Source organism: Terrapene carolina, unplaced genomic scaffold, assembly GCF_002925995.2.
Source record: "Terrapene carolina triunguis isolate 2854851 unplaced genomic scaffold, T_m_triunguis-2.0 Scaffold62, whole genome shotgun sequence".
Classification (NCBI taxonomy): domain Eukaryota; kingdom Metazoa; phylum Chordata; order Testudines; family Emydidae; genus Terrapene; species Terrapene triunguis.
Genome location: NW_020664413.1, coordinates 53,809,837 through 53,824,983, shown reverse-complemented (window position 1 = coordinate 53,824,983; position 15,147 = coordinate 53,809,837). Strand labels below are relative to the sequence as shown.

General features: G+C 38.3%; 1 protein-coding gene across 3 annotated transcripts in view; it reads left to right on the top strand.

Annotated features, from left to right (window-relative positions):
- SF3B1 (splicing factor 3b subunit 1) overlaps window positions 1–10,273 on the top strand; it is a 43,024-nt gene extending 32,751 nt beyond the window's left edge. For all 3 annotated transcript variants that reach the window (XM_026647645.2, XM_026647646.2, XM_026647647.1), the window contains 11 exons: window positions 901–1,046; window positions 1,138–1,284; window positions 1,453–1,578; window positions 2,545–2,766; window positions 3,445–3,627; window positions 3,731–3,842; window positions 3,958–4,078; window positions 4,615–4,746; window positions 6,327–6,599; window positions 7,658–7,874; window positions 9,464–10,273. In XM_026647645.2, the coding sequence (XP_026503430.1) occupies window positions 901–1,046; window positions 1,138–1,284; window positions 1,453–1,578; window positions 2,545–2,766; window positions 3,445–3,627; window positions 3,731–3,842; window positions 3,958–4,078; window positions 4,615–4,746; window positions 6,327–6,599; window positions 7,658–7,874; window positions 9,464–9,622 (1,838 nt within the window). In that variant the 3' untranslated portion in view covers window positions 9,623–10,273. The remainder of the gene's footprint in view (window positions 1–900; window positions 1,047–1,137; window positions 1,285–1,452; window positions 1,579–2,544; window positions 2,767–3,444; window positions 3,628–3,730; window positions 3,843–3,957; window positions 4,079–4,614; window positions 4,747–6,326; window positions 6,600–7,657; window positions 7,875–9,463) is intronic.
- Window positions 10,274–15,147: the final 4,874 nt, after the last annotated feature.

Genomic DNA, 15,147 nt, shown 5'->3' with positions numbered 1-15,147 from the left:
TGATTCTTTATAACTGCATATTATCCTGCGTTCTCCATCTCTCAACAAGTCTTGTATAATTTAAAGTATTCTCTATATTAATGGTTAAATTACGGAGAACCCTTGGATTTCAATAAGCACAGTGCGAGCCAATTCTAATTGAAGAAGTTTGTTTATTGATACAATAACATCCACATGTATGGAGTTCACACTACAGCACTTGAGATGACTTGTATTGTAATTGCTTGCTTGTTTTAGTGAAACATCTGCTGGTCAGTTGTAACCGCTGTATTATGGAGCTCTTGGGACTTCATGTTAAGAAGATCTGGAATTCTAGGGACTGAAATGTTTTAAAACCCACAATAGAGGCACTTTATAGATTGTAAATAATCCGTTTACTTTTTCTGAAATGTTTTAAAAAATCAACTTCTGCACTGTTAGAGCACAGCCTGATGTAGTTGGGTGTTTTGTTTCAATTCTGTTTTCTCCAAGTATTACAAAATAGCATGAGGTTTTTCATCTGGATTTCCCCTGCCCATGACTTCTCTACAATGATTCCTTTTTGTTAAATAGCTGCCAAGTGGAAGCAGCACTTCAGTACCTTTCCTGAAGAGGCCTGAATCTTAAGGGACATTTGAAGCTGAAACTCCTCATTGTTTTTGATTTTTAGAAGATTAGCACAAACAGTTCTCTGTGTAAACAAGACTTTTTAATTCCAAAATAGATATTGAAGGTTTGTGCCAGGAAATGCTGAGCATAAGATGGAAAGGAAAAGTGGGGAGCATGCTTTTACGCTTTAACAAAAGAAGGAATTTCCCCCTCTTTCCTGTCCTCTTGCACACATTCCCCAGTTTTTCCACAGTAATTCAAGCTCTGTGTAATGGTGTAAGAAGCACTTACTGAAGATAACTTGTTTTCCAGGTCTGGTGGATGAGCAGCAGAAAGTGCGCACGATCAGTGCTTTGGCTATTGCTGCTTTGGCTGAGGCAGCTACTCCTTATGGTATTGAATCATTTGACTCCGTTCTAAAGCCCTTATGGAAGGGCATACGTCAGCACAGAGGAAAGGTATCTGTTTCTTTTCATCTCTCTCTATTTTGAATGTAAAATGCTGTATACGTTTTAATACCCATGACAAATATATTATGTATTAAAATAGGGTCTGGCTGCCTTTTTGAAAGCTATTGGGTACCTTATCCCTCTTATGGATGCTGAGTATGCCAACTACTATACCAGAGAAGTAATGCTAATCCTTATCCGAGAGTTCCAGTCTCCTGATGAAGAAATGAAAAAAATTGTGCTAAAGGTATGTCAAAGTCACTTAAACACGGTCAGTGTAATGTTTAAAGTAAACTTGATATTACTTGTGATTTGGATCAATAAAAAAAATCTGTCATAATAAGCATGCTTCTAAAAAAAAAATTAAAAAAAATTGGTCTACAGCATTAAAACTTGTATTTTTATTCCCTGCTAGGTAGTAAAGCAGTGTTGTGGTACAGATGGCGTTGAAGCAAACTACATTAAAACAGAGATTCTGCCGCCGTTTTTCAAACACTTTTGGCAGCACAGAATGGCACTGGACAGAAGAAATTACAGACAGGTATAATTTAGTTTGGAAAAGATTTTAAACTGCTTTGAATTAAATTTATAAAATGGTGTATATAGAGAGATGTTTGGTGACGGTGAATTTATTTTTGACTTTTTCAATGCATCTTGAGATGGCGTTCACTTTGGGCAGAGAGACATCGTGAGATGTGGATAGATGATTAAAAGGCTCAGCATTCTTAAATGAGATACAAAACATTTTGCTTCTAGTTTACCGGTTTGAATACCAGTCAGTTGGTAGTGCAAAAGTAATTACCATCTGATGGCTTATTTGTGCTATGTAAAATGACTGGTTGGCTTCGGTTTCTAGTTGATAGGTGTCCCCATCACAAAAGTGTTACCACTATTAGCTCAAATAAACACCCAAGTTGACAGTCTCTGAGAGGACTTAAATGCTCCACTTTCCATTCACTCTAGTATTGGTCCTTCCAGTTGAGAGAGATTAACATTGCAATATGTTTTAAATCATTTTCAGTCCATCCTAACAGGAAACAAACTCTGGAAATTCACACTATCACTGTGAATGACACAAACTCCCATTTAAAAAAAAATGTGTTTAACTGTCCGGGCAATACATCCACCTCTCACATTAGTTAAAAAACAGCATGTTTTGTAATTTTTAATTATCCATGCAGGGAAAACTCCCCCACTCCCTAACTTGAAGGCAAAGAACAGCCAAGTGGATTAGTCCATTTGCAATAATTTTTCTCAGGATATAGACAAGAATGTGAGATTCTGGAAATTTTTCTGCTTACCCACAACCTTGAAAATGGCTTTCGGTAACTTGGTTGTTGCCTGAGAAGGGTTATTCTGTTCTTGAGAGTAAATGATATCTGCATGATGCCCTTTCTTTTCTTGTAGCAGGCAAAGGATTTCCCAGGTCATCTTAGAGGTTTTAGGAAGTCTTTGTAAACTATCGCTCTCTGATTATTTTGCCCAAAGCTATATTTTTATGTTTCAGTTGGTTGATACCACAGTGGAGCTGGCAAACAAAGTCGGAGCAGCAGAAATTATTTCCAGGATTGTGGATGATCTGAAAGATGAGGCTGAACAGTACAGAAAAATGGTTATGGAAACAATTGAAAAAATAATGGGGAACCTGGGTGCAGCAGACATTGACCATAAACTAGAAGAACAACTTATTGATGGTATCCTGTATGCCTTCCAGGAACAGACCACAGAGGTATTGTTAGAAGATGCTCTTAGCAGTTAACTTATTTAATTTAATCTGTTTACACTGTTCTGGAAAAATTAGTACACCGGACCCTCGCTAGAACGCGTGTCTATATAGCGCGAATTCGCATATAACGTGGTCGCGGCCATGGCTCCCAAATTCAATTACTTTAATTGCAATTCATTTTAACGCATTCCCCGCGTTAATGCGGTACCGTGCATGGATCCCAAATCCCGCATTCTAGCGAGGGTCCAGTGTATTTACACTTGAAATCCAAACAAGAATTACGTGGGTTTTTTAATTGGAACAAAGAGCACTGAAATTTGTACGGCAGTTCTGGAATATTAAAGTGGCATATATTATAAAGGTTGTAGGTACAAAAGGAGTTCAATAGTAAATGGACAGTTGATATAAGAGAGACAAAGTGGGCAAGGTAATACCTTTTATTGGAACAACTTGTGTTTGTGAGAGAGGCAAGCTTTTGAGCTTACATAGAGCTGCTCTTCTGTGTAAGCTCGAAAGCTTGTCTGTCTCAGCAAAAGAAGTTGGTCTAATAAAAGATACTAGCTCCCCCACCTTGTGTCTCTAATATCCTTGGACCAATATGGCTACAACAACACTGCATGCAATTAGTGATGTAGTTGATCTTACTTTTCTAACCCTTTGTTGTTGTTGTTTGTTGTTCAGGACTCTGTGATGTTGAATGGCTTTGGCACAGTGGTTAATGCTCTTGGCAAACGAGTTAAACCATACTTGCCCCAGATCTGTGGTACAGTTTTATGGCGTTTGAACAACAAATCAGCCAAAGTTAGGCAGCAGGCTGCTGACCTGATCTCACGTACTGCAGTTGTCATGAAGACTTGTCAAGAGGTATTTATTTCTCCCATTCCTCTTTTCCATAGAAAGTCATTTTTAAATTAAAGAAAAGTGAGAGAATTTTTGCTAACTTTTACATCTTGTTACTTGGTTCTAGGAAAAACTGATGGGACACTTGGGTGTTGTCCTGTATGAGTATCTGGGTGAGGAATACCCTGAAGTATTAGGCAGTATACTTGGAGCACTTAAAGCCATTGTGAATGTTATAGGTATGTGGGGTTTTTTGTGCCAGAGGCAAGTAAGGAAATGGGTGGGTGGGTGGGTGGGTGGGGGGAAGAGTTTAAGAGAATCTGAGACTTAATAAGGTGTCATTCTGTTGAACAGGTATGCACAAGATGACGCCACCAATCAAAGACCTGCTGCCAAGACTCACACCTATCTTGAAAAACAGACATGAGAAAGTACAGGAGAATTGTATTGACCTAGTTGGGCGTATTGCTGACAGGTGAGTTGTTGTGGTATACTTCTGAAACGCTGTGACATGTTAATTGCTTACATAACAGGTCACAACATTTACCCACTTTTAATGTTTGATAATTTAGTTATCAGGTTTGGGATCTGGATTTTATAAATCTTTGGGGCTATTGGAGTTTCTTAAGCTTTATTACAAAGATTGTTCATATTAACAGTTCTTCATGATTAGTAAAATGAAATATGTAGATACAAAGTATGATTGATCCAAGTATGCATTTGCAGTCTTGTATACTATTTAAATGATATTATTTGCTACTGTTAGTCTTTCATTGGTTTGCCAGTTTACATAGACTTGATGCAGATCGTAGAATGAAGCTTAATTCTATATGTGGTTTGGGTCCTCTTTTATAAAAAAAAATTCACATAGCCATCCAATTAACTGTTTAAAAAGAGAGAAGGTGAGCCTATGTTCCTGTGTTAGTAGCATAGGTATACATCTTGTAATCTGTTTTTTGCTTAAAAAAGGAATGATTTCACTAAAATATCTGCATTTCCTTTCTTATCCAGGGGCGCAGAATATGTTTCTGCAAGGGAATGGATGAGGATCTGCTTTGAACTGCTGGAGTTGTTAAAAGCTCACAAGAAAGCTATCCGACGAGCCACAGTGAACACTTTTGGTTATATTGCAAAAGCTATTGGGTAAGTATGTTGTCTTGATACTGAACAGCATGTGTAGGCCCTTTCTTAGAATGGTGGTGATTGTGGGTCTTGTTGAAAAAATAACATTGAATTTCTTTTGTTCTTAAAATTTCAGCCAAATTGTTGTTTAAAATAGTTTTTTTTTGTACTTCGTTTTATTCACTTTATAGAAGGTAAACTACAGTCAGTTATGCTTCAGTAACATATGCTGTTTTAATGGACATGGGGCTGGTCTACATTACAGTGTTAAGTACATCGCTCAGGGCTATGTAAAATTTCACGCCCTATGTGATTGATTAAGCCGATTTAAGCCCCAGTCTAGACACCGCTAGGTTGATGGTATAATTTTTCCATTAACCTAGCTACCACCTCTCCACCCCCTTGCATCTCTGTATTAAGTGTCTACACTACAGCGCTAAAGCATCACTGCAGCTATGCCACCGTAGGGTTTCTAGTGTAGATATACCCTAGCTTTGTAGGGCAGACATGATTAAAGTACATTTTTATGTTGGTAGAAAGATAAAGTTAAGTTGTAGCCATCTTCTCCCAGTGCTTGTACTAGAATGGTTCTAATTTTATAAGTTTATATGTTTTTCTGATTGAGAAATTGGAGGAAATGGTACATTCAGGTGCTTCCTGGGTCCTTTCATACAATCTTGCTCTTGAGATTGTGGTTCCACAAGTCTCTTCCGTTAGTGTTTTCTGTAATAAAGAACTTCAGCAAAGAAATTGTTTTTGCTGTTAATTTGTATTCCCAATTTATAGTCTTGGCACAGACTGTAGAGTGAAGCTTAATTCTGTATAAATAGTTTACATATTCTTAGCAGATGGTCAGCCATCCAAATAAGCAATCTATTTGAAAACAGATACCTTGTATCTAGAAGCCCTAAGATTGGGACCACATCATACAAGCACTGTACGAATATACACCCTAATCCAGCTAACACTTAGCATGTGTGTAATTTTATGCAAGAGCATAAATGTTTGCAGGATCAGGGCTATAGTAACAGAAAATTTTTACTCCAAAGAGTGGAGGTAGGTAATTTGAGGCAAAATACAACAACTGAGTTCCAAGTGGTGAAGGATGGATGAGGGTCATGAAAAGATCACACAGGTACTTAAGTTAGCTATTGCAAAACTCACTGCCTTCTGCTAGTTCCAAATCAGCTGTCTCTCACTGTGGCTACGTCTTCACTACCCGCCGATCCGGCGGGTAGCAATCGGTTTATCGGGGATCGACTTACCGCGTCTCGTGAGGACGCGGTAAAATCGATCCCTGATGGCTCTACTGTCGACTCCGGAAATCCACCTCGACAAGAGGCGGTAGCGGAGTCGGCGGCAGCGCGGCAGCGGTCGACTTTCCCGCGTCCTCACCGCCAGGTAAGCCGACCTAAAATACGCAACTTCAGCTACGGTATTCACGTAGCTGAAGTTGCGTATCTTAGGTCGGAACCCCGCTGTAGTGTAGACCTAGCCTGAGATACAATCTATTATTGACTGACTGGTTTCTGACATTAAAAGTAACTTAGTACATATTTACAGTTTTTCACTGACAAACTTCTGCATTTTGTCTCTTCCAGACCCCATGATGTGCTGGCTACACTGCTAAATAACCTGAAAGTACAGGAAAGACAGAACAGAGTATGTACTACAGTAGCAATTGCTATTGTAGCTGAAACATGCTCACCTTTCACAGTACTGCCTGCTCTGATGAATGAATACAGAGTTCCAGAACTGAATGTCCAGAATGGTGTATTAAAATCTCTTTCTTTTCTGTTTGAATACATTGGAGAGATGGGAAAAGATTACATTTATGCTGTTACACCATTGCTTGAAGATGCTTTAATGGACAGGTCAGTAATTTATTGCTTAGGATACTTGTAGTCACATTCAGGTTCTCCTTGTTACATTAAACACACTTCCGTCCCATGCCTGGTTCCTCAGTAGCAGAAAAATGTACATGTAGATGATTGCTTCATCAAAAACATTAATAGAATAACATATATTTTAGCTTGATGTAATTCAAGCCAACTTTCTCTGTGTTCCAAACAACTATACATTCCTTTTTTGAAGATTAAAAGTTTGCAAAATGAGATAATTACAGAATGACTGACCCAGGATTTACCATATTAGGACTACTTTTAATCAGTTATTTTTCTAGGCTATTGAGCAGCGTTAAATGATAGTAATTTCTCCTATGAAACTGTTAGATCATTTTTTATTAGCTGATTTGAAGTGTAATTTCTCTGCCCCATGCTGTTTGCAGGGAAGAACAGACGAGTATCATCAGAACTTTTTAGCATTCTTTGTGTCAGAAAAGCATTATTATTAGGGCCCTACCAAATTCATGGTCCATTTTGGTCAAGTTCACAGTCATAGGATTTTAAAAATAGTAAATTTCATTATTTCAGATTTAAATAGCTGAAATTTCACATTGTTGTGATTGTAGGAGTCCTGACGCAAAAAGGAGTTGTGTGTGGTGGGGTCACAAGGTTATTGTAGGGGTGTTGCGGTACTGCTATCCTTAATTCTGCACTGCTGAGGTGGCAGTGCTGTCTTCAGAGCTGGGCTCCCGGCCAGCAGCCGCCACTCTCCAGCTGCCCAGCTCTGAAGGCAGCACCGAAGTGAGTGTGGCAGTACCGCAACCCCCCTAAAATAAACTTGTGACCTCCCTGCAACTCCCTTTTGGGTCAAGACCCCCAATTTTAGAAACAGTGGCTGGTCTCCCCCATGAAATCTGTATAGTACAGGGTTAAAAGCACACACAAGGCCAAATTTCAGGGGGGGACACCAGATTTCACAGTCCGTGACATATTTTTCATGGTATTTGGTAGGGCCCTAATTATGATTTCCAACAAAGTTTTATTTGCAGGCGAACTTGTTAAATAAACAGGTTATGTTTTCTTTGCAGAGACCTTGTACACAGACAAACAGCCAGTGCTGTGGTGCAGCATATGTCTCTTGGAGTATATGGATTTGGCTGTGAGGATTCTCTGAATCACTTGTTAAATTATGTGTGGCCCAATGTGTTTGAGACATCTCCTCACGTCATTCAGGCAGTTATGGGTGCACTGGAGGGCCTAAGAGTTGCCATTGGACCGTGTAGAATGCTGCAATATTGTTTACAGGTATGCTTACTTATGTTGGGGTGGCAGGGAAAGTAATTTGTCAAATCTTGATACTCAACAAGGAGGAAACACCTGGAAAGCAGAAATCCCAAAAGTGTGTTACGGATAATGGACATCAGCTTCAGTATTTGCAGTGTAATGTTGCCTTACGCCCCAGAAGTGGGAGAGTAATAGTATTACTTTGTGATTCAAACTATAATTGAAATACTGTATTCAGTTCTGCACACTTTATTTACATATTTCGGGTGACAATATTTAGGGAGTTTAGAGAAATGAAATGAAAGTAATCATGGGGCTGCAGAAAGCGTGTGGGGAATGAAAGATGAGGCTGATGATGGGAAAAATGAGTTTAGTTTGACTAACTTGTGAGGGTATAACTATCTGCAGATGCTTGAAGGTAAATACAAAGCACTGAGAGGAACAGTGGTGGTGTAAGAGAAAATAATGGATGAAATTAAATTGAATTTAGGTTAAATATCAGGAAACAAGCTGATAGTGATTAGTGTTAGTGCGTAGAATGGTCTGTTCATCTCTCAATACAATTAAAACTAGATAGCTCAAAGCACTGGAAAACTATACTGTAAGATAGGAAATATTCTCTCAGCACTGGGTTTGAATATTGTTTATTAGTGAACATTTATATTATGGTAACATCCAAAGGCCCCATTGCTATACTGTCATAGACAATAGATGCTCCTTGTCCTGTGAGATTTGCAGTCTAAAAGACAAAACAGACGAAAGGCAGAGGGGTGAGGATATAACATACAGGGAAATGAATACAGCGAGGAACTGACTCTGCTTCTTTAGTTGCGTGTCTGGTGTTTTGTTTTGCTCTTTAAGATGGTAGGGTGAGGAGTTAGTAGGAATAAGGGAGTAGGAAAAGGAAAGAAAGGGAAGGGGGACATCTGCCTTTTCTGTTTTGTATTCTTAATTTGTATTTTCCTCACTTAAACTACTAAGCAATAGATTAATATTTCCCTAGAGCCTTAAAATTCTACCTGTCCTGAAGGGAAGGGGATGATGATAATAAAAACTTAACTCTTGTTTTCCATGTGTTCATCTCTGTGCTGTACAAAGGAGAAACTGAGTAGCATTATCCCCACTTAACAACTTGAGGAAACTGAGGCACAGAGAGGTGATGTGACATCCTCTGGGACACAGCAAGTTAGCACAGCCAGGAATAGAACTTGAGTCTCCTGCCGACGTCCAGTGCAGTGCTATATATACTGGAGTTTGGGCTCTTCCCCTTTCTAAAGAGAGCAAAACAACCAGAAACTCATACAGTGGAATTCACCCTGAAGAACAGATGAGACTTAAAGGGTGCAGAACTCTAAAATTTGAATATTTCCTTTCTATACGAAGTAATGACAAATCATTGTTTTATCTTCATTAGAAAGTTAAAAAAGAATAGCAGTAACAGGAGAGAGTTCAGTGTGTTTTCTCAGCTCAGACTTTTAGTTGGCATTTATTTATTAAAAATAATTGCTTAAGGGGTTTTTTTGTTTTATTTTTACTATTATGCATAGCTCACATACCAAGTCTGTAATGTACATTGCTTGTTAATTTTATATTTTGTTTTATTTTCCTAGGGTTTGTTTCACCCTGCCAGGAAAGTCAGAGATGTGTATTGGAAGATTTATAATTCAATCTATATTGGCTCACAGGATGCCCTGATAGCACATTATCCAAGAATCTACAATGATGAAAAGAACACCTACATTCGTTATGAACTTGACTACATCTTATAATCTTATTGTTCAGTCGTTTGTGTTTAATGCACAGCTGTTCCACACTTAAACTTGCTTCAAATTTGGTGATGTAAAATTTTAAAACGTTGCAGATCAGTATTGAGCTGGTCAGAGGAGGAGCTAGAATCCATTAGCATGATTTTTAAATAATCTGTCCTTTTTTTTATGTTAAACAGTTAAAGCCAGTAGTGACCAAGAACACAGTGTGATTACACAATGTACTGGAGGGATTTCATTTTGGATTCATCTTTATGAAGATTTAGATTTCATTCCTTGTGTTTAAAGGGGATGTTTATTTGAGAAATAAACATTTGTGTATAAAATACTAATTTGTGTGTGTGTTTTTGGACAGAGAGGCTTGTGAAACGAATCTCTTTGATAGATTGTTATGCATTTGTTTATGTAAAAAAGGTGGCGTACATTTTAACCCTCATTTTGTTATCCCCTAGTTTTGAATAAATAAGAAAAATGTATAAACTGTAGTTGATGTGTGTATCTTTTATAATGGGATAATGAAACTGTACTGTAGCTGGTTGCCATAGTTTTCACATTCTCTTTGCATGGAAACTATGGCTTTTAGTTACTGCTTGCTGTCAGATTGCTTCAGTCAAAATTTCATGGCTGTGAAGATTAATTGTGCTGTCATTGTAATAAAAAAAAAAAGCTGTTTCTAGATGGTCTAAGTAAAAATGCGTTGTCCGTTGAATGTGAACATGAATCTGTTTCATAGCCTTTTAATCTGTGTACCTGCCCAGGATGAAAGTGACCAGTGTAGTGCTTAGATCTGATTTAGGCCAATTGGATATTTGTCAGAAAAACAGTGCCTGTAGTACCTGACTTGAGGCAGCTGCTGGGAGTGCTGAACAAATGGACAGGAATTATTGGAATCACTTTGTCCTTCCCAGCTGTCAGTATATAGGGGAGGGTAGAAGAAACAACTTCTCTTCTTCCTGCTCACCTCCAATTATACATACTCCAGCAATAAAAAATAAGTGAAGAAAGGACATATTGTAAAATGGAGACATGGAAAACCACACAAAACATGGGATGATGTCCTGACATTGCCACGTAAGGTTATTGTTGTGATGATGTCATTGCATGTTAATGAAATACTCGAATGAAAACAGGAGTGGTGAGATATCAATGGCATTATTTTGTGAGTGATTGATCAGGTTGCATTCTCCCTTCATATTTGAATTCTAATGTTCTAGCTAATTTCTTTCTGCTGTTTGTATCAATGCACAACATTCTTTTTCCTATTTAGCATATAAGCAACTATTGTTTATCCTAACTTTCAAGGCCACTTAATATATCATCTGAATTATGTCATTTTGTTTTTTAAAGTACTTGTGTGTTAGAAATTTGCAACCCTATTTCTGAGGCAGAACATTACTTGTTACCTTTTCTGACAATATTGATTTTTGCTGGGAACTGAAAATATGACCATAATAATTTTACTTGCACTAAACAGTCTGTCGCTATGGAATTTATTACATGACAACAGCTGAGAGTTCTTGATGGTGGCTTTCTAGTTCAGGAGCTCTGTTCCTCACAGAACAAGCAGCAGCATTTTTATATAGTATCACTTGAACTTGTTTCTAGATTTTCTTGTTCAGCAATGCTTTGTTTGCATCTCTATAGGGCTTCTCACTTTGATTTCAAAGCATTATACAAATACGATAATGCAATTAGTCTTTCAAGAGCCCTGTAAAGTCGGTCAGTGTAAGTCTCCCTTTGACCGGGGAGGGAGAGGGTGGAACTGAAGTGCAGTGAGGTTAAGAAACTTGCCCAACATGTCTCTGGCAGAACAGAATAGAAAGCAGGACTCCTGACTCCCAGTCCTGTATGTTAACTAAACCATGTTTTCTAAGGCTTGGTCTACACTTACCCCCCAAGTCGAAGTAAGGTACGCAAATTCAGCTACGTTATTCACGTAGCTGAATTCGACATACCTTACTTCGAACTTACCGCGGTTCAGACGCGGTCCACACGCGGCAGGCAGGCTCCCCGTCGACTCCGCGGTACTCCTCTCGTTGAGCTGGAGTACCGCAGTCGACGGCGAGCACTTCCTGGTTCGATTTATCGCGTCCAGACCAGACGCGATAAATCGAACCCGGAACTTCGATCCCCAGCCGTCGAACTACCCGGTAAGTGTAGACTAGCCCTAAGCTATTAATATGACAAGTAAACACATGAGATTATTCAGTGGGAAATGGAAGCTAGCAGTCAACTATTAATTTAAATGTTCTTTGAGGGGGAAAAAATCCTTCATATAATCTGTCACCACCCCCAAACACACCCCTCCCCCCCCAAAAAAAAGGGGCGGGAAAGGAGAGAGAGATCCTACTTGATACAGTAAAAGTATAAAAATTGCATTGTGCTATTTTATCTTTATGCTTTATCTCCAGCAGCAGTTGACAAAAAAATACATATTTTAACAATGAAATTGAAAGGAAAATTTTCATGCCAAATACTGGTAAAACAAGTTTGCTTGTTACTCCTCAATAGTCCACTTGCACTACCTTGATTTCTCCCAACTCTCTCACCACAATATTGCCTTATCCGATAAAGTCCAACTCTTATTTGGTTTGGCATTTTTGGAAGTCAAAAACTGCACTTTGGGCATGTTATTACATGCTTTGATAGTTGCAGCCACATTTGTGTAGTAAAAGCACGTCATGGGTCCATTGTATCTAGGACAACTTGATGACTCTTCCATCACTGTCCTGTTGGATGAGGGCAGAGAGTTATCATGGAATCATTGGACTGGAAGGGACCTCAAGTGATCATGGAGTCCAGTCCCCTGCACTCATGGCAAGACTATATTATCTAGACCAGTGGTCTCTAAAGTGGGGTGCGCAAGAGGATCCTTGGGGGTGTGTGGCAGGAGGAGCACTTTTTTTTTTTTTTTTTTTGCTTCAGCGCGGCAGGGGGTGCGTGCTCAAAAAGTTTTTACTGATAGGGGTGCACGATCAAAAAAGTTTGGAGACCACTGATCTAGACCATCTGTGACAGGTGTTGGTCTAACCTGCTCTTAACGTCCAGTAATGGAGATTCCACCACCTCCCTATAAAATCTATTACAGTACTTAACTACCCTGACAGGAAGTTTTTCCTAATGTCCAACCTAAACCACCCTTGCTTTAATTTAAGCCCATTGCTTCTTATCCTATCCTCCGAGGTTGAGAACAATTTTTCTCCCTCCTTGTAACAACCTTTTATGTACTTGAAAAATTATCAGGTTCCCTCTCAGTCTTCTCTTCTCCATACTAAACAAACCTAATTTTTTCAATCTTCCCTCATAGGTCATGTTTTCAAGATCTTTAAGCAGTCACTTCCCATTTTGTATGTATGCAACTGATTGTTCCTTCCTAAGTGGAGTACTTTGCATTTGTCATTACATTTCATGCCATTTCTCCAGTTTGTCCAGATAATTTTGAATTTTAATTAGGGCTATTGATTAATCACATTTAACTCACGCGATTAACTAAATAAAAATCGTGATTAAAAAAATTAATCGCGATTTAATCACACTGTTAAACAATAGAATATCAATCGAAATTTAAATATTTTTGGATGTTTTTCTAAATTTTCAAATATATTGATTTCAATATATTGATTTCAATTACAACACAGAATACAAAGTGTTGTATTGTATTTTTATTACAAATATTTGCACTGTAAAAATGATGAACAAAAGAAATAGTATTTTTCAATTCACCTCATACAAGTACTGTAGTGCAATCTCTTTATCATGAAAGTGCAACTTACATGGGTTTTTTGTTACATAACTGGACTCAAAAACAAAACAATGTAAAACTTTAGACCCTACATGTCCACTCAGTCCTACTTCTTGTTCTGCCAATCATTAAGACAAAGAAGTTTGTTTACATTTACGGAAGATAATGCTGCCGGCTTATTTATAATGTCACCTGAAATTGAGAACAGGTATTCGCATGGCACTTTGTAGCCGGCATTGCAAGGTATTTACGTGCCAGATATGCTAAACGTTCATATGCCCTTTCATGCTTCAGCCACCATTCCAGAGGACATGCTGATGATGCTCATTAAAAAAAAAATTAATTAAATTTTGACTGAACTCCTTGGGGGAGAATTGTATGTCTCCTACTCTGTCTTACCTGCATTCTGCCGTATATTTCATGTTATAGCAGTCTCAGATGATGACCCAGCACATGTTCGTTTTAAGAACACTTTCGCTGCAGATTTGACAAAAGGCAAAGAAGGTACCAATGTGAGATTTCTAAAGATAGCTACAGCACTCGACCCAAGGTTTAAGAATCTGAAGTGCCTTCCAAAATCTGAGAGGGACGAGGTGTGGAGCATGCTTTCAGAAATCGTAAAAGAGCAACACACTGATGCAGAAACTACAGAACCTGAACCACCGAAAAAGAAAATCAACCTTCTGCTGGTGGCATCTGACTCAGCTGATGAAAGTGAACATGGGTTGGTCTGTACTGCTTGGATCGTTATTGAGCAGAACCCATCATCAGCATGGATGCATGTCCTCTGGAATGGTGGTTGAAGCATGACGGGACAGATGAATCTTTAGCACATCTGGCACGTAAATATCTTGCAATGCCGGCTACAACAGTGCCATGCGAATGCCTGTTCTCATTTCAGATGACGTAAACAAGAAGCGGGCAGCATTATCTCCTGCAAATTGTAACCAACCTTGTTTGTCTGAGTGATTGGCTGACCAGTCAGTGGACTTGTAGGCTCTAAAGTTTTACATTGTTTTATTTCTGAATGCAAGTTTTTTACATAATTCTACATTTGTAAGTTCAACTTTCATGATAAAGAGATTGCATTACAGTACTTGTATTAGGTGAATTGAAAAATACTATTACTTTTGGTTTTTACAGTACAAATACTTGTAATCAAAAATAAATACAATGTGCGCACTGTTGACTTTGTATTCTGTGTTGTAATTGAAATCAATATATTTTAAAATGTAGAAATCACCCACAAATATTTAAATAAATGGTATTCTATTACAGGTTTAACAGTGCGACTAATCACAATTATTTTTTTAATCGCTTGCCAGCCCTAATTTTAATCCTATCCTCCAAAGCACTTGCAATCCCCTCCCAGCTTTGTATCATCTGCAAACTTTGTAATTGTACTCTCTATACCATTATCTAAATCATTGATGAAGATATTGAACAGAACCAGACCCAGAACTGATCCCTGCGGGACCCCACTCAATATGCTCTTCCAGCTTGAGTGTGAACCACTGATAACTACTCTCTGGGAACGGTTTTCCAACCGATTATGACCCTTTTTAGTAGCTCCATCTAGGTTGTATTTCCCTAAAACAAATATCCAGTCGGAGACAAAATTGCAATGTAGCAAATAAACAACAAAAAAAACACTGCTCCAGAAGTACAATTGGCTACTCTTAAGCACAAAATTAACAAATATTCATATGCTGTTGTAAAACAAAATTTTATGAATACATGTCAAGTAGGTGTTCCTTTAATTCTAATTTAATTTGTCTCTATTTAT